Source organism: Erythrolamprus reginae, chromosome 12 (genome assembly GCF_031021105.1).
Source record: "Erythrolamprus reginae isolate rEryReg1 chromosome 12, rEryReg1.hap1, whole genome shotgun sequence".
NCBI lineage: Eukaryota > Metazoa > Chordata > Lepidosauria > Squamata > Dipsadidae > Erythrolamprus > Erythrolamprus reginae.
In genome coordinates this window covers 1,031,506-1,054,457 of record NC_091961.1, presented here as the reverse complement: position 1 = coordinate 1,054,457, position 22,952 = coordinate 1,031,506, and the positions used below count along the sequence as shown (strand labels likewise).

Below are 22,952 nucleotides of genomic sequence, written 5' to 3'. Positions count from 1 at the left end.
GAGGGTTTTAGTGGGTATATATATATATATATATATATATATATATATATATATACATACATACATACACAAGGAAAAATACATGATGAAGGTTATAGAGGAGATACTCATAGTAAAATATATCTATGAAAGAATAGAAAAGAAGATATAGTAATAGAACATATCAATGAAAGAATAGAATAAGAGATATAGGAATAGAAGAAAGGTATAGGAGATATAGGAGAGCAATAGGACTTAGAAAGTAGAAGGTTCAAGAAGCTTGATATTCAGGGAAACCAGACTCCGCTAGCACTCAGAGCCATGGGGGCGAACACACACCCCTGTCCCACCTTAGCAGCCCACCTCTGCCAACATGGTCGCTTCCAGCTCGAATGAATGAATGAATGAATGAATGAATTCCTCGCTCAGTTTTCACGGCATAGGGACTGGCTATCTCTGGCCATTTCTGTCCACTCCAGATCCCTTTGATCCAAGTGCCGTTTTTGGGATCTATAAATTAAACCTCCCTCTTCCGTAGAGATCCATATGGTCTCCTCCAGCAGGGTACTCAAAAACCTGGCTGCTGTCCCAGGTCTTGGGATGGGACTGCAACTTTTTATCCAATGAAGTAGCTCCTTACTGACACTGTTCCCATCTCTGATTTCCTTTTAATGTTTCAGGCCACCCGGAGATTTTGAAGTGGCAGAAGCCCTAAATTGAATGGATGGATGAAAGAACAAATCATCTGCTGCCATCTAGTGTCCATCTGAGGTTTTGCATCTCAGTTCCAGCAGCCAAGCCAGAGGTTTTATTAACCTAAAGTTTTATTTATTTTTATTTATTTATTTTATCCAATACACAATGAGGGTTTTAGTGGGTATATATATATACGCACATAGTAAAATACATGATGAAAGTTATAGAGGAGATACTCATAGTAAAATATAGCTAAGAAATAATAGAAAAGAAGGTATAGTAATAGAACATATCAATGAAAGAATAGAAGAAGAGATATAGGAATAGAAGAAAGGTACAGGAGATATAGGAGAAAAACTCAAGACAGTGGCTTATTCTCCTAAACTATGGTTAAACCAATTAAGACTTGGTAGGATACACACTTAGTCCCCAGCAGATTTTAAAGAAAGATGTTCTGGAAGGCAAGGGGAGAAGAAAAGTTTGTACAGAGAGTCGATGGCTTTCAACCACAGCTGAGCCTAAATTTTTTGCTGCTTAAAAGTAAGACAATTTTTAAGGGAGTTTTGCTCCAATTTAACAACCTATCTTGCCACTACTGGTCAGTGAATTGCTGATATTTTTAATGTTACATAGTTAAGTGACTCTTCTTGTCCCCTGACCATGACTTTGCTTGTGATCGCATGGCCCTGGGACACAAAACCTGTCAGAGGAACATCTGCCAGTTTCCAGATGTCTGAATATTGATATCAAGGTTTCAGGTAGCATCCAAACTAAATCAGAGTCCAAGTCAAAGACCTCCTCAAGGTTCCAATTTATTGGTGGAGCCCTCCTGGTACCTCCACTGGGAAACCTACATCTGAGTTTCCCACCCAGTTGAAAGTTCCCACCCCTTGTCCCCACACCCACAAACGTGTCACGTTGCCCACTCAGATGGTGCCAGCGTGGCCAAGTCCTCCTTCCGCTTCCACCCAGGTGGGTGGGCATAGGATGGCCTTGAACTGCATCTGTTCCCATAAACACTAGGTCTTCTATAGATCGTGTGGCAAGCCGTTAATTGATCACCAACTTCTGCACCAGCTTAACCCCAGAGTCATTGCAATGGTTGTAAGTGTGAAAACTGGTCACTATTTTTCAGTGGCGTAAGTTCGAAGGGTCAATAAGCAGATAGCTACAAGTGGAGAACTATGTCCATATGGCAATACTGAAGCATTTCAACGTAGCACCATCCAGTGACAAGCTCTTGACTGTCAAAACTATTCAAGCAAGCTTAGAAAATAAAAAATAAAAACTCAGGATTTTAACAAAATATAGTTGTAATCTATCATATGCATAAGAGACACTTTAAAACCTGTGGACATCAACACTCCCAGAATTCCTCAGCCAACTTTGCTGAGGAATTCTGGGAGTTGAAATCCTGAAATCTTAAAGTGCCCAAGGTTGGAGACCCCTGTCCTAGCGTAGACCCAAGACAGAAGTTAGAGCTCGCCCATATGTTATTTTCCAAAGTTTTACACTTGCTTCAAATATTTCTGCTCTCCTGTAACATTTGCTATTTAGAGACTGAGAAAAGGGTTCACGCACCTTTTGCCTGTAACAAAGAAATGTAAATAAATATTAGGGCAAATATCTGTATGATTGTATGCCTCCCAAGAGGGAAGACAATTCAATTAGCATCAGTCAACTGTATTCTTTCAGCCTTGTAAATGCTGCAAACTAGCTTCTCATTAAACTTGTATGTGGTCATACTGCCACCTTCTGGCACTCAAAGGTATAGCCACCAGTGCAAAGGTGCTTTTTCAAGATAAAAACTTGATTTTCCGGTTTTACTTGGAAGACATTTCACTTCTCATCCAAGAAACTTCTTCAGTTATAGCCACCAGCATTAAAATGATTTGGCATTGTCCATTTGTGTTGCAGATGGTAGGCAGGCAGGCAGACTATGTAGATTATAGCAGAAATATTAACTATAAAAATAAATCATTTTTTAGATTTCCTGCAAGAGGGCATCCGTCTGTGTATTTGAAGAGGACACATAGGATGACGTGACAATTGGCCCTGCTTAGTACAGGCGTTTTGTGACTCCACTTTTTCTCTTGGAGAGTCAAATTTTGCTGCAGGATAAAGAGCAGAAGGAACAACGTTTTTCAATGTATTCTTGACCAGTTGCTTTTCAGTGTTTCTGGATATTTTAAGTTGATCGTCCTCTTTAAACTCTAGAATGTGGACAATGGCACAAGCGACCACTAGCGATGGAGCTGGCTGGTTTTCCATAGCCAAACCATGTTAAAATGGCTGCTAAATTCTGTTCCATTAAAGTGGGGGGGGGGACTTATTTGATTTAATAAATCCACAGTCACTGAATGTAAACATGCCTGGGATAAACATAGATCCATCCTAAGATAAAATACAGGAAATAGTATAAGGGCAGACTAGATGGACCATGAGGTCTTTTTCTGCCGTCAGTCTTCTATGTTTCTAAATAAAGTGCATGATGTGCTTAAAAACCCTACCTTGATTTATAGCAGGAGTCGCCCAACTGGTCTGTGGTCTGTTTGGAACCGGGCTGTGCGTTCATTTGCACACACAGTTCCATTTGCACGAGTAGTGGACATTCACACGTGGGTGAAGCTTCCTTTTTAAAAAATCACTTTTTATTGACTTATTTACATTTTAAAACAACAAAAAGGACACCTATACTTTTAAACAAGACAGTACAGTACAATACATAACCTCTAGGGTTATAATACGGCTGATTTTACCGACCATAAATCCATGCTTATGTAATCTTTTCCATTACCATATTTACATAATGTTTTTCATTCACATATTTAATTGTTATTCATTGATATAACTGTTCCATTTTAATATAGTTAAGAACCATCATACTTACACTATTAAATTAATTGTTTACGGGTTTATTTTGCTTTCTCTTTCCAAGCCAATCATGTAGTTTGTTCCAAATTTCATAGTGTTGCGAGTCTTCCTTTTCATTTAATCCCACTGTCATTTTGTGCGTGTATGAAGCTACATTTGCACAAGAAGCAGGTGCTTCATTTTCCTCCTCTGATCACCTTCTCATAGACAAAAAGCCTCATGAAATAAGAGCTTCTTCATCAGGCATTCGCTGCCAACTGCCAAGATGTGTAAGTGGATCCTTTTTTTCTTTTTTGTACCTACCAGTGACCTGTTCCCTCTAAGAGCACCTGGGAGGTTAAACAGTTCAGGCCTTTCCCCCTGGAAAGCTTCCAGGACTCACCTGGATTCAAAGCAGGGCGCAATTCCCAGGGTGCGGTTGCAGAATCACTCGATCATTGCATCACAACAGAGTTGGAAGGGACCCTGGAGGTCTTCTAGCCCAGCCCTTTGCCCAGGGCAGGAGGCCCTATACATCATTCCAGACAAACGGTTGTCCAATCTCTCCTTAAAAGCACCCAGAACCTCTGGAGGGAGGTTCGGTCTCCCAGGATGAGAGAAAGGGGATGCAGACCACTCACAATGCACAAAAGTGTCCATGGCTACAGGTTGCAAAAACAATCCTAAATATGGAGGGAGGGAGGGGGGGAGGGAGGGAGGGAGGGAGGGAGGGAAGGAAGGAAGGAAGGAAATTGGCATAGATACGGATGGATGAGTGGATTAACAGACAGACAGATGAGAGAGTGAGAGAGAGAGATGATAAGACATATGATAGACAGGTAGGTGGGTAGGTAGTTAGGTAGATGGATGGATGGATGGATGGGTAGGTAGGTAGATAGATAGATAGGTAGGTAGGTAGGTAGGTAGATAGATAGAAAGAGAAAGAATAGATAGATAGATAGATAGATAGAAAGAAAGAAAAAGAAAGAATAGATAGATAGATAGATAGATAGATAGAAAGAAAAAGAAAGAATAGATAGATAGATAGATAGATAGATAGATAGATAGATAGATAGATAGATAGATAGATAGATAGATATGGATATATATATAGAGAGAGATGGCTGGTGGGGCCTGAGGGGCGTCGGGGGGGCCCTGAGGGAAAGCGGCTCCTCCCGCGGCCTTTCCTGGGCCTTCCCTGCGGGGCCCCTCTGGGCTCTCCCGGCGGCGCTGCAACCCGATGCGGGGCCGTCCCGTCAGCGGGCGGGGGTGGAGGGAGGCCCAGCGCTGCCCCGTGACGGCTCCCTCGAGGGCGGGCCTGGCCCTCCCTGAAAAGGAAGCGGAGCGGGACCGGGCGGCTTCCAGGGCAGCGGCGAGAGCAGGTAGGCAGGCGGGCGGGCCAGTGGGCCGGGGAGGCCGGGAGCGACGGGGCGGGCGGCTCATGTGCGGGGCCCCTCGGGCGGCGGGCTCTTCTCGGAGAAGCGGCGCTGAGAAGCCGCGCGGGCGGCCGGGGGAGGCGGGCTGGGCGCGGTCTTCTGCCCGGGAAAACGGGACGGGCCACGGGCCCACAGCGCTGCGCGGCCCCCGTCCCCCTCCCAGCCTCCGTTTAGCGGCCGCTCCAAGTGGGAAGCGCCCTGAGGGGAAAGTGCCGTTTTTCGCACTTCCGACCGTTTTATTGCAACTTCTTATCCCGTCCGACCGCGACTCTGCCGTATGATTGTGGATTCTTTTCTTTTTTGGTTTACAGGATCATGTTTTTTTTAAAGTTCTTATTACTAATTATTTGACTTCTTTATTCTATGTACGACTTTCCTTGTAAGCCGCCCTGAGTCCCCCTCGGATTGGGCGGCATAGAAGTCGATTAAATTAAATTAAATTAAGAGAGAGATTATTATGGTTGGTTTTTTTAATGTTCTTATAATTATTTGACTTGTTCGTTAAGCCCCACTCGGATTGGGCGGCATAGAAGTCAAATAAATGAAATTAATGAAATAAATGAAATTGAATTAATTGCAGCATCTTATGACAGAAGCCCCCCCCCCCTGGCTTCTCCTGCCGATATTGTGGGGTTCTCTGTCCGTTTTGGAGGCTTTTCAGGAAGTCCCTTCTCTGCAATGGTGGAGGGCCTCCCACTTGGGCGGGGCTGGACTAGATGACCTCCCAGGTCCCTTCCAGCTCAGGGATTCCGTTCTCCTAGCACAGAGTCTTTGCAGTGTGTGGAGCAAAATCTATGGGAAAGGGGGGTGCAAAGCAAAAGGGAGGAAGCCCATTCTCCATTGGGGTGGGGCAGGGGGTCCATTGGCCATTCGGACCCCTGGCAACAAGGTCAGAAAAAAGCCAGGCCAGCACAGCCAGGCATCACGGTGTGCATTTAAGGCAGCCCTGCAAACTGCATGATGTGCTGCTAAGAATAATCTTGCAGCCGTAAGCAGCTGCTCCGGCTCAATTCTATTATTGATTGATTGATTGATCAGTAGCATTTATAGGCCACCCAATTCTGGCTAACGGTAATGGAATAATGTAAAACACAGCTACAATATAAACAAAAGTAAAAACATTATAAAAATACATTAATATCCCTACTAACCATACATACTCTCAAACATACATAACCGTTTTAGGGTGACCACTTAATGGCCTCAGGCCTGCTGGAAGAGCCAGGTTTTAGCGGCTTTCCAGAAGGCCGGCAGGGTGGGGATAGTGCAAATCTCCGGCGGCAGTTGGTCCCAAAGCATGGGAGCAACCACAGAGAAGGCCCTTCCCCACGGTCCCGCCAACCGACATTGTTTGACAGGACCTGGAGATTGCGAACTCTGTGGGTGCTTTTATTGGTCACAGGGAAGTATGAGATAGCAGGTGGCCCTGTAAATAGTCTGGTCCTAAGCCACGCAGGGCTTTAAAGGTAATATCCAACACCTTTAATTGTGTCTGGAGACCCACGAGTAGCCAATGCAGCTGGTGGAGAGTTGGAGTAATATGTGTGTACCTTGATAGCTCGCAGGGGTGCATTTTGAACCAGCTGAAGTCTCTGAACGGTTTTCAAGGGTAAATTCTAATGGTGCCGAGGATTGGGACTCACACACTCACACTCTCACACACATTCTCTCTCTCTCTCTCACACACACACACCCATTCTCTCTCTCTTTCTCATACACACACACACCATTCCCCGCAGGCTTAACCAACTGCATTGAACATGCTGAACTTGGGCGTTATATGGTCAGTAGAATTCAAGACCAAGGTATAAAGTGTGAATTGGAATCACTCTATAATTTGTAAATATTGCAATGTTCTTGGTTTAACATGCTATAAATAAGGTGCACTCTCATTTTGGTGGAGGGGCTTGAATGTTGGGTGGTGGGAGAACACATCACCGAGCACCATATATAGTGTGTATGTGTTATTATTATTTTTTTAAAAATTAATAAAAATGTATTATAAAAAACCCATGCTGAACTTGGTTAATGTAAAGCTCAGTTCAGTGTTGGGTGGTTCAGCAGGTCTACACTGAGAGCACGTGGTTAGCTGGCGGTCCAGAGCAGGGGGATCTCCAACCTTGTCCAGTTTTAAGACTGGTGGACTTCAACTCCCTGAGCTTTGCTGGCGGAGGAATTCTGGGAGTTGAAGTCCACCAGTCTTAAGGTGCCCAAGGTTGGAGACCCTTGGTTCGGAGCATTGCTCCCAGAGAATGTAGAATGGGATGGAGCATCGTGCCTTCAATCCCCAACAGGAGGGCCAAAGAATTAAAGGGTTGAGTGCCCCACTGCTGCTTGGGGCTCCTTCTATAGCAGTGTTTCCCAACCTTGGCCACTTGAAGCTGTCTGGACTTCAACTCCCAGAATTCCCCAGCCAGCGAATGCTAAGAGTTGAAGTCCAGATAGCTTCAAGTGGCCAAGGTTGGGAAACACTGTTCTATTCTGATTTTTATAAACATGTACATTAAAAAATGGCATATTGGAATTACTTCCCTCTGGGCACCCCTCCATCTGAGGGAGTCAAAAGATCACCCCCCCCACCTGAAAACTGTCACAACTGACAGCTGCAAATATCAGGCTTGGTGACAGTTCTGAGGGTCACCTGTACACCTGAAGATGCAGAAAACCTCACCTATTTGATTGGATTGGATTTGTATGCCGCCCCTCTCCATAGACTCAGGGCGGCTAACAACAGTAGTAAACAGCATGTGACAATCCAATATAAACAATTAAAAACCCATTATTATAAAAACCAAACATACATACAGACATACCATGCATAAAATTGTAAAGGCCTAGGGGAGAGGTGGGTTTTAAGAAGCTTACGAAAGGCAAGGACAGTGGGAGCAATTCTAATCTCTGGGGGGAGTTGGTTCCAGAGGGTCGGGGCTGCCACAGAGAAGGCTCTTCCCCTGGGTCCCGCCAAGCGGCATTGTTTAGCTGACGGGACCCAGAGAAGACCCACTCTGTGGGACCTAACTGGTCGCTGGGATTCGTGCAGCAGAAGGCGGTCCCTGAGATAGCATTTCTAGCAGGTGTTGGAGAAGGATGCCAGAGGTCAGGCATAGCTACGAGGGATAAGGCACAAAATCGGGGCCTTTTGGAGCTTTCTGAAACCTGAAGCCTTCTAAAATTGGGTGAGGACCAGCTCGGTTTGGGAAGCCCAGATTTGCTCAGCAGAGAGAGCAACCTTCTCAAAAAGTGACCAGGCGTGTTCTGTGCTATGCAACTGCTCAGAGTTGCTGGCCTGGTTCTTTTTTTTTTCCCCAAGCGAAACCCAGAGTGTAACGGGCAGAGCCGGAAATGTGGCTCCGAAAATTTCCATTGCTCCGCATGGAGAGGTTGCAACAGAGATGGAAATAAGACCAACAGTGGCGAGATATGAGATTTACATGGCAAGGCAGGAAAGCAGCGTGAATTATTGGATTTAAATCCAGACCGTGGAGGGTTTTTTTAAGCCCTCTTGTTTGCTTTCAGTTACTTATTGAAGCTCCAGGAGCATTAATAAGTATGTGGCTTGACGTGTCATTGATTTTCTGCCTATGCAGAGGTTGCCCCCTGGGTAGGGTGGGCCTGCGCATGGAATGAACGCCAGGCAGACTTAGTTTGCCAGCTTTATACCAGAGTCGTGACTCACCCAGGCTGGAACAGACGTGGAAATTTCCACTTTGGGGGAAACTCCTCTGGTTTTGGCCCACACCAGGGATGGCTTTGCGGTTCTTCTCCCCAAGCTGTGTTGGTAATGCCATTCCATCTAGATTGCCTCAGGAATTGTGGGAAAAGCCTTCCCAGCACCTTCTCTGTGGTGGCCCCAACCCTCTGGAATCAACTGCCCCCGGAGATTAGGATTGCCCCCAGCCTCCTTGCCTTTCGCAAACTCCTTAAAACCCACCTCTGTCATCAGGCATGGGGGAATTGATTCCCCTGGGCCGTTTCCGTTTTATGTATGGTTTGTCTGAGATGTATGACTGCTTTTTATTTAAGGGGTTTAAATTGTTTTTAATAATTGGATTTGTACTGTTTTGTTGTTGTGAGCCGCTCCGAGTCTTCGGAGAGGGGCGGCGTACAAATCTAATTAATAATAATAATAATAATAATAATAATAATAATAATAATAATATAGTTAGGCCACAGGTTGAACTGATTTGCAAGAAGCTTCTTAAGCCAAATTCGTGGTCCTGCATTTAGCCTCAGGAGATAGGACAGACCAGGGAAAACTCTACCCAAGGGCTTTATTGAAATGTAGAGTAATAGACCAGTGATGGTGAATCTTTTTTTCCTCGGGTGCCGAAAGAGCATGTGTGCGCACTGTCGTGTTGAACTGGACTGCAGTGAGTTGGCCACACCGAGTTGCCCCTTTCTGCTTTCCTTCAATGTGATTTAATATTGTCAAAGATAATATTTGTAAGATCAGGTTGAAATAAGGGGTTGTGGATGCTCTCTAAGCTACCTTCAATTTAACCCAGTTTACTGACTTCTTCAGCCACAATTCTCTGAGCCCAGTTCAGAAGGAGGAGGCTTTTTGTCACCTGTGTCTAGAGGAAAGGCAGGGGGGGGGGAATCCCTTCCTGTTAGTACTATGTACATAACAGTTGGGTTTGCCAATATATAAACAAGCTAACAATGGATGCTTGTATGTATTGAAACATTATGGCTTTAAGAGTTAGTTTTGGTAATTGCCACAAGAGGGAGCCAGGAGCATGATTCTTTCTGTGTTTTTCTGCTCATTTTGTGCTGATTCATTGTGACTGCTGTAGTAAGAAAGGGTATGTTCGATGATAGTTTATGTATTTGTAAGCTGTACAAGTAAGGCTTATAGTATTGTATATGTATTGGGAGTTATTGACTGATTTGACTGTGTGACTGGATTGTTTAACTTGACTACGATATCTGCCAAAGTAAATACTATTTTATATGCTTTAATGTATTTGGTTTGTATGACTAAACCATTATTCATATCTACTGACTATCTGCTGGATATCGGCTAGAATTCCACGTTTCCTTTGCGTATGTGTATCCTTGATAACTCAGGGTTCACTTTGCACACGGCTTAACACTTCCAGGCGGGGTAGAGGATGAAGGGAGGAGGTGAAGGGTGGACGAAGGAGATGCCCACCAGTCCCTTCGGATATACTCCAAGGCCGAAGTAGGCTGAATCACGAATTACCAACATTTAGGCCCTTTTTAGCAACTTCAGACATTTGATTGGTAAATCATTCTGTCCTGTTCAGGTGTTTAGCCTGGTGTTGAATGTTTTTCCAGCTCCGTTTGAGGACATTGTTAGAGCCTGCAACTCTGCAAGCGTGGGCATGTTGGTTTTGTCACCCAACCTATCTTTGCTACAGCATACATGCCATTAAAATTGAATGAAATTATTTGCATAGTCCAAAATACAATATTTAATTACCCGCATAATTACAGCAGCACGAATATACTACGCACAATTCTGGAAAAAACAAAGAGATCCCGCCAGAAAATAACATCATAGGAAAAATTTATAGATGTGCCGAAGTGGACAGGATGACCGTGGAGATTAAGGGAACTGGCAACTCAGAGTATTATGAGATCTGGAAAAATTTGATTGGATTGGTAACAAAAGTAAAGACAGGAATACAATGTGAAAGGATGTATCAAAAGGAATATAGGAACATGTATCTATAAAGAGGTGATATAAGAAATGCAACAAATATAAGATATCAGGTTTAAATCTGTATTAAATTACTGAATTGTCATTTTTTTTTCTTTTTAAAAACTTGGAAAAATTAATAAACATTATTTTATAATGGGAAAAAAAGAAATTATTTGCATAGATTTAGTACGATTAGTTCCTCTTTTAAAAATGGCGATTTGAGGACCACATGGAAAGTGTCCAGGGCCTCCGTACGTCCATTTGGTGCATGTTTGCCTGCTGTGGATGTGTCATGCCCACCCATAATCCTGCCAAGCCCCAGACATGGTTTAATGTTCCTCTTTAATATCGAAAAAGTGCCACAGAGGTGAATAACTCTTGCTTTTGTTCCTGTGTTTGCTGAGCCTTATCTAAATTTATTCCCTTTTTTTTATTGCAGGGACCATCTGCAGGGCTGACTGGTTGCTAGAGAATTGCAGAAGGTTTATTGCCATGGTACGTGGTTTTGTGGTTTCCGTTCTCTGCAGGACCTGGCAGTGCCTGGCACCACCCTGGGTCTGATCAATGGGTCAATGTCCTGAGCTGTTGGCTCGGAGCAATTAAGCATATGGAATAACCCTTCTTGACGGGATAAATGTTATTCTTGGAAACTGCTACTACGCAACGGTGTGGCAATGGAGATGGCAGCCGGCCAGCGGTCGGTTGTGGTGTGTAGTTTGTTTTCTGCTATACAACATAATTAGCCTCTGACCATAAAAGCCTTTTCCGGATCCTAGTAAATCTAAATTCAGTTTCTTAGAATGGGGCAACCCTAACCATTGTGTGCCATCAATGGTGGCTTTAAAAAAAAACTTTTTTATTAACATTTAAAACAGCATTAACAAGCAAAGTCAACGAGGGGGGAGCCAGATTTACTTAACCCCCGCAGCGACTGACTTAAAAACTGTGCCGAAAAGATCACAAATGGGCTTGAGAGCTCTCTTGCTCAGCTCTTTTGTGGCCCCAAGTCAAGGATCGTCTGGACATCTGGATGATTATTATTTCTGCTTCCTCTTTCTTCCTCTGTGGTTCCACGCCTTCTGGGCTTTGACTTTTGATATTCTCTGGCTTTTAGGCAGGAAACAGAGGAACCATCAAGGGAGCCTCCCACTTCGACCCCGAGGCCGATGCCCAGAGTCTCCGCAAAGCTATGAAAGGCTTGGGTGAGTCAGCCCTTGAATTCTTCATCAATTGCTCTGAAGCTGTCAGGTTTCTGCATTAAAGTCCGTTTCGATCTGGACATTGGGAAGCTTGTGACATGCCAGACCCTCTTTTCCTATCTGGCAGCACCCTTTGACCCGAGCTCCCAAAATTTCCAGCCAGAAGCTTCTGCCTACTACGAATTCCCCAGGATTCTTTTTTGCAAAAAGCAATTGGACTTTTTCGTGGTTGGTTTTTTTTTCCTTTTGAAAAAAATTTTTTTCCCCCCCAAAAGTTTTTATTATTTTTCCTCCACATTCAACATACAACTTCATAAACCTTCAGTACATCTTGATATACATACATCATTATTTCAAAAACAACAAACTAGACCGCATTCCAGGTTAGCTTCATATTATTTCATCTCTATCCAACTTTCTTCTCTCCACTTCCCTCCTTCTATCTCAGGCGGCTATTTTGAATTTTTTTTGCTTCTCATGCAAGAAGGTTTCTTCAGTTCAAGAAGAGAAGAACCTTCTGGGTTGAGAAGTGACACATTTTCAAAGGGAGGAAAAAAACAATGGGAGCCCAGTTGCCTTTTGGAAAAAACCCCACTTTTTGGGACAACCATGACCTGGATGATGAAGAGTCTCCATGGACATCCTTGCTGGGAATTGTAAGCCCTGCCCAGCTGGAGATGGAAAGGCTAAACTTTCCATATTCCACGCAGAGAATATCCATCAAAGAAATTGTGCAGGAATGCATCAAAGCAACCATGAAAAACGGCCTTATTCTGAGTATTTCCCCCTTCTGGTCATTTCAAACGTTGGTATTGTCATGTTTCCTGTAGCCTTGATTTGACCCCTGTGGCAATCAATCAGTGCTGCACCTCATGATTCTTGACAAATGTATATTTTTCTTTTATGTCCACTGAGAGCACCTGCACCAAAGGCAAATTCCTTGTGTGTCCAATCACACTTGGCCAATAAAGAATTCTATTCTATTCCACCTGCATTTTCTTGCTTGCCAAATATGTACCTGGTCTCACCTGCCAGCTTCTCCCCATATCCTGCTCCATGGATCCTAGTTGTCACTTAACATCTGAGAAATAAATCATAAACCTTGGACTTCTTCCAAGTTCCAATTTATTGACAGAGCCATGTCGGTTACAAACTGTAGTCCACCCGATACTAACTTTTCCTACAGTTCCCCACCCAGGTTAAAGTTTATCTCTTGTCACCCCACACCCACAAATTCATCACGTGGACCACTCCGGGTCTCTCAACGTCTACGATCCTCCCCTGTACTTCCGGCTGGTGCAGAACAAAGAATGATCTTGAATCTTTGGACAGAATTTTTGTTGTGGCTAGGTTTTTTTCCTTCTCATGCAATACCTCTCCCCAATTCCCACAGTACTATTCTACTTGTCTCCAACTCAAAGCGATGGCTTGGGCCTGACACTCGTTTCGGTTCCTTGATCCCCTTTCTCACCCTTCCTTCTCTTGCCCCAGGCACTGACGAAGATGCCATCATTGAGATTTTGGTCAACAGGAGCCTGTCCCAACGACAGGAGATTAAGATCGCCTACAAATCTGCCATTGGTCGGGTAGGTAGCGCCGAATGGCATCTCTGGGGCTGGATTCGCATACAGACCCCCAAGGGAACCGTTCCACCTTATCAACCCAGGGGCGTCTGTCAAATGAAATGGATTGCTTCTATTGTTAACGCCAAACCTTTGAATGGCAAGAGTGTTGATTTCCACCTCCCTCCCTCCACTTCTCTTTCTCTGTTTCTCTCTTTATTTCTTTGGAAGGCTCAGGCACTTTGTAAATGTTTAAATAAGGCGCCCGATGAACTATTAATAAATAATTGAAATTAAAGGTAAATATTGATGGGCAGGGTCAGGCGTGGCTTGGTACAAACAAAGAGATGGAATCCAGATTTGCACAGCAAAAAAACCATTTACTCAGCTGAACAAAGGCCCATCCTCCCATGAGATGGACAGAACCCCGAGTGACATTTGAAGCAAATTATACAAATATTCACACAGGCCTTTTGTGGGTTGGATCACATGTTTCAGCCACAGGCTTTGCTTCTCTGGTGGAACTTTGCACCACCTAAAGTCTGGCTAGGCCTGCTCTGGATCCCTGCCATGTCCACATAAGATTCCCTTGACCAATTGTCTCGGCCATCGTGAATATCAGAATCCTGGTTTCAAGGGTGGTTTTCAGGGCTTATTTGAGGAGAATTGACTTGCACAAATCACATTAGTGTGTGCTAAGGGATAACAGATTTCCTAAAGGTAAAAGGATACGGTAAGGTAAGGCAATCTGTATGGTCAGTTTTTGGGTGTGGACACACAGATGATAGATAGATAGATAGATGGATGGATGGAAGGATGGATGGATAGGCGGACAGACACATACCCATATCCATACATACACAAACACATACATTTACTGTATGTACATATACACTTCTCAAGAAAATAAAGGGAACACTCAAAGAACCCACCCTAGATCTGAATGAATGAATTATTCTCATTGAATACTTCGTTCTGTACAAAGTTGAATGTGCTGACAACATGTGGAATTGTCAATCAGTGTTGCTTCCTAAGTGGACAGTTTGATTTCACAGAAGTTTGATTGACTTGTATTGTGTTGTTGAAGTGTTCCTTTAATTTTTTTGAGGTATATATATATATAAGGCCACACTTGGAATACGGCATTCAGTTTTGGTCGCCACAATGCTAAAAGGATGTTGAGAGTCTTGAAAAAGTGCAGAGAAGAGCAACAAAGAGGATTAGGGGACTGGAGGCTCAAACATATGAAGAACAGTTGCAGGAACTGGGCATGAAAAGAAGGACCAGGGGAGACAGGACAGCAGTATCTCAGGTGTTGCCACAGAAAAGAGGGTGTCAAGCTATTCTCCAAAGCACCTGAGGGTAGGACAAGAAGCAATGGGTGGAAACTAAACAAGGAGAGAAGCAACTTAGAACTCAGGAGAAATTTCCTGACAATCAGAACAGTTGATCAGTGGAACAGAAGTTGCTTCCAGAAATTGTGAATGCTCCAACACTGGGAGTTTTTAAGCAGATGTTGGATAACCCTCTGTCTGAAGTAGTATAGGGTTTCCTGCCTAAGCAGGGGTTGGACTAGAAGACCTCCAAGGTCCCTTCCAACTATGTTGTTGTGGTTATTATTATTATTATATAAACCTACATACACGTGTATGTATGAATCACTGTCTATTTTGAAGACATAGCAGAAAGAAGGGACAGAAAATATCATAAGATTGATATGTAACAAAGAAAGTGATAGGGAAGAAATAGAGAAATGTTTAAAAATGGCCCTGGGAATTTTCGGGCAGAATTCACTAGTCCGTGCTAGGTTTCCAAAGATCATGTCAAATGTGAGATTCTGTGGCCCACACAGAAGATTGATCTGGGTTTAAGTCCTTAAAATTGAAAAGCCAGCTGTCATATTGCCTTGAAGGAAATACACCAGTTCTAGAAGGAAATTGAATGACACTGGGCATTGTGACGTTATCCAATCATTTTCTTTCCCCAACAGGATTTGATTAGTGACCTAAAGTCTGAGCTGAGTAAGAATTTTGAGAATGTTATTATTGGATTGATGACCCCTATCACCTTGTATGATGTGGAGGAGCTGAAAAGAGCAATGAAGGTATACAAAATGTTTTTTTATTTTACTTTGTGTTACATAATTTGTCTATTACTGCCACCATTTCCCTTGTTTTCATCCAGGTTTTTACAAACGTATCTCTAATTCTTTTACATTGCTTTCAAAATGCTTGTATATTTATCTATTTTTGTTTTCAATCCATTCATAAAATTTCCCCCAGATTTTATAAAATTCCAGATCTTCTATATCTTTCATTTTCATTGTAAGTCTATTCATTTCAGCACGATCCATAATCTTCCTGAATACTTCTCTACCTGTTGGCATTCTATTCAATTCCACCTTGAGGTCAGTCAAAATCCTCAAGGTGATCGTTATTGCCTCTAAAGCCCTACACCGCTCAGGCCCAGATTATTCACGGGACCCTCTCTTGCCACATTCCTCCCAGAGACCAATAAGAGCACCCAGGGTGGCCTCCTCCAGGTCCCATCAGCCACGCAGCGCAGGTTGCCGGGACTGCGGAGGAGGGCCTGCTCTGTGGATGCCCCAGCTCTATGGAATCAACTCCCCCTGATGTCCGTACTGCTCCCACCCTATTGGCCTTCCCTAAGGTCACGAAGACTTGGCAGGGCTGGGGGCCATGAATCAACAAATATCAAGGCCACATTGTATGAATGTTTAGTATGCATGTTGGGTTAGTTTATTATGTTTATTGGGGTTTTTAATTAATGGTTTTATAACTTAGTTTTATATTTGACTTCTTTTTATTGTCTTCTGTTTTATATTGCTGTAAGCCGCCTTCGGGATTGGGTGGCATAGAAGTCAAATTAATAATACTAATAATACTAATAATAATAATTTGAAGCCTGTCTGTCTTGCAGGGGGCTGGGACGGACGAGGGCTGCCTGATAGAAATCCTGGCCTCTCGCAGCAACGAGGAGCTCCGGAGGATCAATGACGTCTACCACCGCCGTGAGTATTCTCAGCCTCCGTCGCTCGCCTGCAGCCAAGTCACGGAACTTTCTAGAATCCCTGGACACTAACGGCAGCTGGAAGCCCTGAATGCCATTTGTGTGTTATGTTTGACGATAGGCAGACCTGCCACAAAGAATGCGTTTAGACACATTCCCTAGAACAGGGGTTCTCAGACTTTCTAATGCCGCAGCTCCTTAAATACAGTTCCTCATGTTGTGGTGACCCCCAACCATAAGTCGAGCGCCAATTCCCCCAACAGAGCTTGAAGCTGATTGGCAGGGAGGTCAGAGGGACACCCCCACTGTCAACGCCCTGTAGGTTAGGGCTTGTTTTTCGAGAAGTCACCGTTGTTATGAAACTCCACCAATTCTCCAAGTGGGACCGTGGTGCTTTTCTGAGACACATCTCTGGGCCCTTTTTGCAGAGTACGGGACCCCCCTCGAGAAAGACATAGTTTCCGACACCTCCTCCAAGTTCCGGAGAGTCCTGGTCTCCTTGTCGACTGTAAGTAGTTGGCTCTTCCTGTCATGCCTCAGATCGCTCTTCTAGACAGTGGGTGGGTTCACACCTCGCCCTAAATCATGGCTTGTCTTTGTCCAGCAAGCATTCCTGCAGGTGTGAAAAGGAATCGTGGCTTGCCTGAGGACATGTTGGGTGATTTCGGCCTTTCTTTGCAGTCCCGTGGAGGGGCTGAAAACATGCGTGTGTTTCCACACATGCAAAAAGGAAGCTGCGAATAACTAGGGATGCAAACAATAACCCACCTGTCTCATTGGGGAACACAATGTTAAACTCTAGTTGGTTGGTGTAATAAGCCAGTCATGAACTTGGGGGGTTTTAACTGTGTATTCTATCCAGAAATATTCAGTGATGTCCACTACAGTGATGGCATCCCCTGGATTTCCACCCTCCGTTTCTATGGTCTTTTCAAAGGGCCTTGAAGACCTAGGACAGGGGTGGGGGGCCTTTCTTCCCTCGGGTGCCAAAGGCACTTGGGCGAACGCTGTTGGGCCTGCCAGGCTGCCTTCGGTCAGAATTTAGGAAAAGTAAAACCAGTCCTCAAGGCTCCAAGGAGAGACCTTCAAGAGATTGGGAGGACCGAGTCTTTTTCTCCCTGGATCCCACTGATGTGGTAGATGATTTTATTCCCGCCTTTCCTTCCCAGGGCAACAGAGACGAGAGCCCTTACGCTGACCAGGGGCTGGCCCAAGAGGATGCCAAGGTGAGTGACCCCATTGGCAGGAACCGGTAGGCAGGTTGCGGCTTGGTTTCCAAATCACTTTTCTTTAACACCGAGGTGTAACTTAAATTCCTGCTCTTGGCCTCCTTGAATGCTCCAGAACAGAGTGTCAAACTTGTGGGCCAGGTGAGTCATGTGCTACATGACATAAAATCACCTGATACAACGTCCTTCCTGTCAACAACTACTTCAGCTTCAACCACAACAACACACGAGCTCACAACAGATACAAACTTAAAAGTAAACCTCTCCAAACTCGACTGCAGGAAATACGATTTTAGCAACCGAGTAGTTGATGCCTGGAACTCACTACCTGACTCTGTAGTATCCTCACCTCACCCCCAAAACTTTCCCCTTACACTCTCCATTGTTGACCTCTCCCGATTCCTAAGAGGTCAGCAAGGGGAGTGTTTAGGTGCACCAAAGTGCCTTCCGTCCCCTGTCCTCATGTTTCTCTCACTAGTATCATGTATATAAATATTATTATATCTTTGTATACTACTTTTTATAGATATTTAACAAAACAAAAAACAAATAAAATAAGTAAGTAAATAAATGAATGAATAAACAAACAAATAAATAAAATGTGCTAGTCAAGGCCACCCCTGATTTAGCGAAAGGGGAAGGGGGGTTGTGATATGTCACATAACTTGTCATTGCAAGTTTGACAGCCCTGCTGCAGAAGAAAGGCAGGTGAGCAGAAGGGGACATTGCAGGGCCTGTTCAAGACCACCAAAGGGCACAGTGACCGTCTCCTTCTCCCCACCCCACTGTTTGTGTCCCATGCAATAGCAATGGCATTTAGATTCATTTACCCTCCCAAAGCGGTTTACAGAGTGAGCACATTGCCCCCAATCTGGGTCCTCGTTTTACCAATGCTTTGTGCTCCTCTCCTCTAGTTGCTGTACGAAGCCGGGGAGAACAAGTGGGGCACCAGTGAGGACAAGTTCATCACCATCCTGTGCTCCCGAAGCAGGACCCACCTGCTCAAGGGTAAGCGGGAGGCGGTGGGGGGACATCACGGGAATCAAGTGGATTCTAGAATTAACATTAAAGTGGGATCTACCCTCCGACTCTAAGCTATGCCGAGAAGGAACACGAGGGTCAATGGGAGGTTGAGAAGGAGAGACGCAGCAAGAAATTAAAATGAATTAAGTTTAAATTAAAATTAAATGAAATCCTCTTGTTTAACATGATTGTTTATTTAATTCTGCTCCCCATGATCCAGAAAAGAGGCTGAAACCCTGGAAAGTGGGCAGAAAAGGGCAACAAAGATGATAACGGGTGTGGAGGCTAAACCGTGTTGAGGGATTCGGGTATAGCAATAGCAACAGCGCTTAGACCTATCTACCGCTTCACCGTGCTTTACAACCCTCTCTAAGCGGTTTACAGAATCAGCCTCTTGCCCCCCAACAATCTGGGTCCTTATTTTACCCACCTCTGAAGGATGGAGGGCTGAGTCAACCTTGAGCTGGTCAGGATTGAACTGCTGGCAATGGGCAGAGGGAAGAGAAGGGAAGGGAAAGAAAGTACAGTAGAAGGAAAGGAAAGGCAAGGCAATAACAATAGTATGTAGAGTTATATACCACTTTACACTGCTTTTAGAGCCGCCTTCTCTAAGTGATTTACAGAATCAGCCTCTTGCCCCCAACAATCTGGGCAAGGGTGGATGGAAGAATGGGTATTCAATCACTGGTGGTATCTAAGAAGAGATTGCAGAGCCATTTCTCTGGAATGCTGGATGCCTGCTCAAGTTGGAGATTCTACTAGTACAGTGTTTCCCAACCTTGGCAACTTGAAGATATCTGGACTTCAACTCCCAGAATTCCCCAGCCAGCGAATGCAAATTCTGGGAGTTGAAGTCCAAATAGTATCTTCAAGTTGCCAAGGTTGGGAAACACTGTACTAGAAGACTCCCAAGACCCCTTCCGACTCTGTTCTCCTAATGTTATGTGACTCAAGGCACGGTGGTGCGATTCCCCCAGTACTGTGTGGCTGCCTTAGACTTATTTCGGTTCAGTGAGGACATCTGTTGTTTTCTAGGGTGTTGGTTTATTTTTTAGAAAAAAAAATATACAGTATGAAACAGAAAATTGGGAATATTGGAAATTTGAATATGGAAATAACAGAGGAGTTCATAAATATATCTGTGAGTCTCCCTGTTTGGGAGGTGCTGGAACTGTTTTTCTTTTGTTTGCCAATAAAAATATGCATTTATTTATTTTAGTATTTGATGAATATAAGAACATTGCTAACAAAGATATTACGGAGAGTATTAAATCCGAGATGTCTGGGGACCTGGAAGACGCCTTGCTGGCAATAGGTGAGGATTCCACACCCGCTTTGATTCCTCTCTAGTTACTTCGCAGGAGGTTATTTATCTGTCTGTCCGTCCGTCCATCCATCCATCTCACTTCTATGCCGCCCAATACCTTAGGACTCAGGACGGTTTACAATATAAAACAATACAATACAATAGAAGTCAGTATTAAATCCCAACACACTAAAATTATAAACAATAAAGTCCCATTAACTTGTTTCCAGGGTGTCTGCAACATGGAGGGAGGGCAATGAAATAACAACACGTATTGTTGGATCTGCTCAAAGCAAGTTCCTGAGTGCAGGCTAGCCAAGGAGGTTCATGGATAAACAGATAAACCTCCAGGTGTCTCAAGGACTCTCTAAAAGGGGGCAAATGACCAGCTGTCTGCTAGTAGCATCAACCCTTCCATTCCCCACCATCCCAGTCAGAGCTGAAGCCTTGGATCAAAAGCAAAACGTCTTCAAAAGAAAAAAACAAACAAACTCCAGTTGCCGCTTAGAAAAAAACATCTTTGAGTCATTTTTGGTCCAAAAACCTGCTGCAACCCCATGTTCGGAGTTGGCCCACACATCTGGAAGGATGGCAGTTCCAGCACTTTAGATATTAGATACTAGCAGTATAGAGGAAGATCAGAAGTAAACATGCTCAACGTATGCAGTCTTTTCATTTAGAAAATGGTTGTTTTAATAACAAGTGTTTCTGAGCAATGATTTTATTTTATTTTTTAAAAAAATCAAGAATGGTTGGTTGTTGCTATGCTAAGTGCCTTCCTTCCTTCTCCTCTCTTCTCAGTGAAGTGCATGAGAAATAGACCTGCCTACTTTGCTGAACGGCTATACAAGTCTATGAAGGTAAACCGCACGCAAATCAAATAGAAGTTCTATAATAGTCATGTCCTATTAATGGGAATCCACCATGAGGTGGCTACTTCAAAAGGAACAAAACATTTTGCCGGCTGAGGTCCAGCAAGTGATGTGACCTGGCTTGTCTTTCTTTTCCAACCCCGAAACCAGGGCTTGGGCACCGATGACGACACCCTGATCCGCGTGATGGTCTCTCGCTGCGAGATTGATATGATTGATATTAAGGCAGAGTTCAAGCGCACGTACGGGAAGTCTCTCTACTCTTTCATTAAGGTGAGATGCGGTGCCTGGTCTCACGGAGTCTCTGCAGAGCCCGGATACAATAGAATAGAATGGAATGGAATGGAATGGAATAGAATTCTTTATTGGCCATGTGGGATTGGACACACAAGGAAATTGTCTTTGGGGCAGATGCTCTCAGGGTACATGAAAGAAAATATACATTGCTCAAAATAAATAAATAAAGAGACCACTCAAAGAACCCATCCTAGATCTGAATGAATGAAATATTCTCCTTGAATCCTTTGTTCTGTACAAAGTTGAATGTGCACAACAGCAGGTGAAACTGATGGTCCATCAGTGTTGCTTCCTAAGTGGACAGTTTGATTTCACAGAAGTTTGATGGACTTGGAGTTATATTGTGTTATTTAAGTGTTCCCTTTATTTTTTGAGCACTGTATATAAACACATGCACACTCACACATCCTCATTGAATACTTTGTTCTGTGCAAAGTATGCCCATGCACGTTGGAGCCGAGTTAGGGCAATGGCTTGCCTGCCAGCACCTATGGCTCCGTGTGCCACCTGTGCCACCATGCCAGTAGTTCACCATCACCGGTCTATGTGAAACGCACCGTGAAGTTTACTCTGCACACCTGTCATTCAGAGGCGAAGGCTCCCCCTGCTTTGCTGGAATTTGCATTAATAAAATAAAAAATGAACTGTTGTTTTGTTTCCCCCCCTCTAGGGAGACACCTCAGGGGACTACCGGAAAGTCCTGCTCCTTCTCTGCGGTGGGGACAACTAAGAGCTTCAAGACCTCTTCCCCACCTTGACCCCGAAGCCAGGTGGCTGGCTGCCCCCATAGAACAGAGGTGGGGGACAATGGCCCCATTTATCACTAGGGGGACTTCAACTCCCAGAATTCCAGCGTCCGGCTCAGGAATTCTGAGAGTTAAAGTCCACAAGTCATAAAAGGGGCCACAGTTCCCCACTCCTCCATAGGTGACAAGTAGTTGAAACTTTTGTGGAAATGCTTTAAGAAATGCCAATCATATCATGCTAACATTGATTGTACCTCTGCCCTCTTCTATTTCTAAACTGGAAAAGAGTTTGAGTCCCTGCTTTGAAACAGGTGGACAATATAAAGTATAAAACGACTAATACAATATTTTAAAGTCCTGTCTCCTCGTTTATTCTGCAGAAAGGTGTTTTATTGAATGCGGGGTGGGGAGATACTTCTACCTAATGACTCTTGCAACATGGAACGAAGTTGAGGCTTTGTACAACATGTACGAAGTTGAATATAATTGAGTTGTAGTGAGAAGATGTAGAACATTTAAAAAGGCCCCAAGAATACCAAGATTTGAAATCCTCCAAGATGTTGGAAGAATACTCCAATCATTTTATTTATTTATTTTGTCCAATACACAATGAGGGTTTTAGTGGGTATATATCAATATACACATAGTAAAATACATGATGAAGGTTATAGAGGAGATACTCATAGTAAAATATATCTAAGAAATAATAGAAAAGATATAGGAATAGAGGAAAGGTATAGGAGATATAGGAGTGCAATAGGACAGGGGACGGAAGGCACTCTAGTGCACTTGTACTCGCCCCTTACTGACCTCTTAGGAATCTGGATAGGTCAACCGTAGATAATCCAAGGGTAAAGGGTTGGGGGTTTGGGGATGACACTAGGGAGTCTGGTAATGAGTTCCACACTTCAACAACTCGGTTACTGAAGTCATATTTTTTACAGTCAAGTTTGGAGCGGTTAATATTAAGTTTAAATCTGTTGTGTGCTCTTGTGTTGTTGTGGTTGAAGCTGAAGTAGTTGCTGACAGGCAGGACGTTGCAGCATATGATCTTGT

The 22,952-nt window shown here is 43.9% G+C and overlaps 1 protein-coding gene across 1 annotated transcript; it reads left to right on the top strand.

Annotated features, from left to right (window-relative positions):
* Positions 1-4,690: 4,690 nt before the first annotated feature.
* On the top strand, positions 4,691-22,250 carry ANXA4 (annexin A4). The gene is made up of 13 exons (XM_070765097.1): positions 4,691-4,910; positions 11,072-11,127; positions 11,747-11,834; positions 13,323-13,417; positions 15,384-15,497; positions 16,334-16,424; positions 16,852-16,931; positions 17,593-17,649; positions 18,567-18,660; positions 19,895-19,990; positions 20,783-20,841; positions 21,004-21,126; positions 21,821-22,250. The coding sequence occupies exons 1-13, from the start codon at positions 4,769-4,771 to the stop codon at positions 21,878-21,880; spliced, it is 1,155 nt and encodes a 384-aa protein (XP_070621198.1). The 5' UTR covers positions 4,691-4,768; the 3' UTR covers positions 21,881-22,250.
* Positions 22,251-22,952: the final 702 nt, after the last annotated feature.

Bases quoted from the DNA above. Each gene is read 5' to 3' on its own strand.
- ANXA4 (XM_070765097.1), top strand. From the start codon at position 4,769: ATGCGGGGCCGTCCCGTCAGCGGGCGGGGGTGGAGGGAGGCCCAGCGC. The intron at 11,128-11,746 runs GTACGTGGTTTT...TCTGGCTTTTAG, and splicing joins GCAGAAGGTTTATTGCCATG to GCAGGAAACAGAGGAACCAT. The intron at 19,991-20,782 runs GTGAGGATTCCA...CTCTCTTCTCAG, and splicing joins AGACGCCTTGCTGGCAATAG to TGAAGTGCATGAGAAATAGA.